We start from the raw sequence: 2,325 nt of genomic DNA, 5'->3' as shown, positions 1-2,325 counted from the left end.
TTACATTTTGCTTCACATTGTATGTAACTTTTAGCTGAATGCAACTCTCCTTATGTATTTACAAAACACTTGTGATCCATAACAATCAGGATAATTTCGATATTAACATTTAATTAAGACTTGCCCCACTTTTCTGCTTCTATCCGAGGGACTATATTGCACGGCGGAGGAACATTATTGTAATTAATCAAAGTAATCACTCTGCTTCTCTGCAAAGGTTTACTTGTCAGTCGAATAATAATATGCAAACGCTGCTAATTAAGAATAACACTTCTCGAACAAAGATTCTTTTTCTCTCTCTCTCTTTTTAATGGTATGTGTCCACTGATTTAGAAGAGCAATAAGCCACTTTCACCTCTAGTGGCTTAGTGCTTAATTAAATGACAAATCGGAGGATTGGTTTGCAGATTGCCTGAATTGACGTCAATTGGATTGGTTAGGTGACAGCGGCAGGCTCCGCCCCCTGTGGGCCAAGGTAGAGCACGCTGAGAGAGGGAGGAGGGAGCAAGGGGGCTGAGCTGATCCCACGTGTGACGCTTTCATTCCCGGCTCAGTAATATTCTCATAGCGGGGCTTTGCATATCTCCTGCCGTATCTGTGTGTGTCTGTCACTGTTACTGTAGTCCCAGCCTATAGTTTGAAATAGATATGGAAGGAGACGGGAGTCAAGCCACATCCGGAAGCCTAAATGATTCACAACATGACCCGGGGTAAGAATCTTTCTCAATTTAACGCTAAGGTACGGTTTTTTTTCATGTTACAACATCTTGGAGAGGACTTCGACTGCCGTGCTGGATTCGTCCCCACACAGTACGCACTTAAACCGTGCACGGGTCTTGTTTCCAGAATTCAGTTTTCAGCTTTTCTAGCGAGAGTGGCCTCCCCCTTTTATGTAGATAGACTATAATTACCAAGCGCGAATGTGTTTTCATAGTCTTCCTTTATCCTTTAAGGTCGCTTTTAGAAGTAGTTAGTCGTCAAAATGGCCGAACTGACATCTGGACTCACTTCTGTTGTGTTTTCCCCTTACAGTAAAATGTTTATCGGTGGCCTCAGCTGGCAAACCTCACCAGGTGAGACTGTTATTCTCTTTTACACCGTGTCCAGTATTTCTTGTTGTTTTGTCGCTGTGACTGAGTGCTCGGTGGAGCTGCTGCTGGCGGTGTATGTGCGAATGTGCACTGTGCAGTAGTGTACTGTATGGGATATCTCACTAGTGTGTGCGCACGATGTTATTTTTGATCTCCGTCCATCTGAAGTCCTCTATTCGACCCCTATGCGCATCGCGGGGTGTTTTTTTTGCAATACAGTGACAACAGCATGCCCATATGTTTCTGTCAAATGACCCGACATATTTTCTCTATCCACAGACAGCCTTAGAGACTATTTTAGTAAATTCGGAGAAATAAGAGAATGTATGGTGATGAGAGACCCCACGACAAAACGCTCAAGGTAAATACAGGGCTTTCCTACTTTTCCTTTGCAGTGCATGTGACGATATCGCTTACTTTGTCCGTGTTTCAGTGTTAATCCAGCGTGTATGTGTGTTTCTGTGTCCGCGCGCGCACGTGTTCGTGTGTGTCCCTGTGTGCGCGCGCCTGCGTGTGGTTTCACAGCAAGCCAGATAAGCTTAAATGCTCACTGCTGTAAAGCTGCAGCCGAATGCAATTTGACATTGACTTTGTGACTGCAGCACAATGTTGGTGTAGTGTCGTCTCATATTGGAACATAGCAAATAATGAGCAGCAGTGTCCCCAGTTTGGCTTTTAAATCTGCTACAGGACGTCCATAATGTGGATTTTTAATGCATTTGCACTGAAATATTGCAACAATATTAAGGTCATAGGGATATTATGCCTGCTGTTGTGCAGTTTATCATGGCAAATCACAGTATTTTGTGTTATTTTTTTTTATGATATATTTTGCATTTGCAAGAAACATGCGTTTTTTTTGTGTGTATGCATTTTAACATTGTTGTTTTTTTTGTCTTTGTGTCTTTGCAGAGGATTTGGGTTTGTTACGTTTACAGATGCTGCCAGTGTAGATAAAGTCTTAGCTCAACAACACCACGAATTAGACTCAAAGACGGTGAGTTGATTTTGACTTATACATTTCTTCCTTGTTGAATGTTTGCACTGTTTTGAAAGTGGAGACCCCCCCACCCCCCCCCACTGTCATAACTGTGTGACTTTTTACTGCCTCAAGGCCTTGTGGGTAAACACCTCTTAGGTTAACAGGCTGTGTGGATCAAGGTCATGCATAAAGGGCTAAATGCATGACGCTAAGCTTAGCAATAAAACGCAACTCCAGGGTGAATATTATGTG

General features: G+C 42.9%; 1 protein-coding gene across 1 annotated transcript; it reads left to right on the top strand.

Moving 5' to 3' along the window:
• Window positions 1-526: 526 nt before the first annotated feature.
• LOC121965233 (RNA-binding protein Musashi homolog 2-like) lies at window positions 527-2,097 on the top strand. Its single transcript, XM_042515391.1, has 4 exons — window positions 527-710; window positions 1,033-1,073; window positions 1,371-1,452; window positions 2,004-2,097. The coding sequence occupies exons 1-4, from the start codon at window positions 649-651 to the stop codon at window positions 2,095-2,097; spliced, it is 279 nt and encodes a 92-aa protein (XP_042371325.1). The 5' UTR covers window positions 527-648.
• The last annotated feature ends 228 nt before the right edge of the window (window positions 2,098-2,325 follow it).

The sequence above is a fragment of the Plectropomus leopardus genome, unplaced genomic scaffold, assembly GCF_008729295.1.
Source record: "Plectropomus leopardus isolate mb unplaced genomic scaffold, YSFRI_Pleo_2.0 unplaced_scaffold19147, whole genome shotgun sequence".
NCBI classification, from domain to species: domain Eukaryota; kingdom Metazoa; phylum Chordata; class Actinopteri; order Perciformes; family Serranidae; genus Plectropomus; species Plectropomus leopardus.
This window is presented reverse-complemented; position numbering and strand designations above follow the sequence as displayed.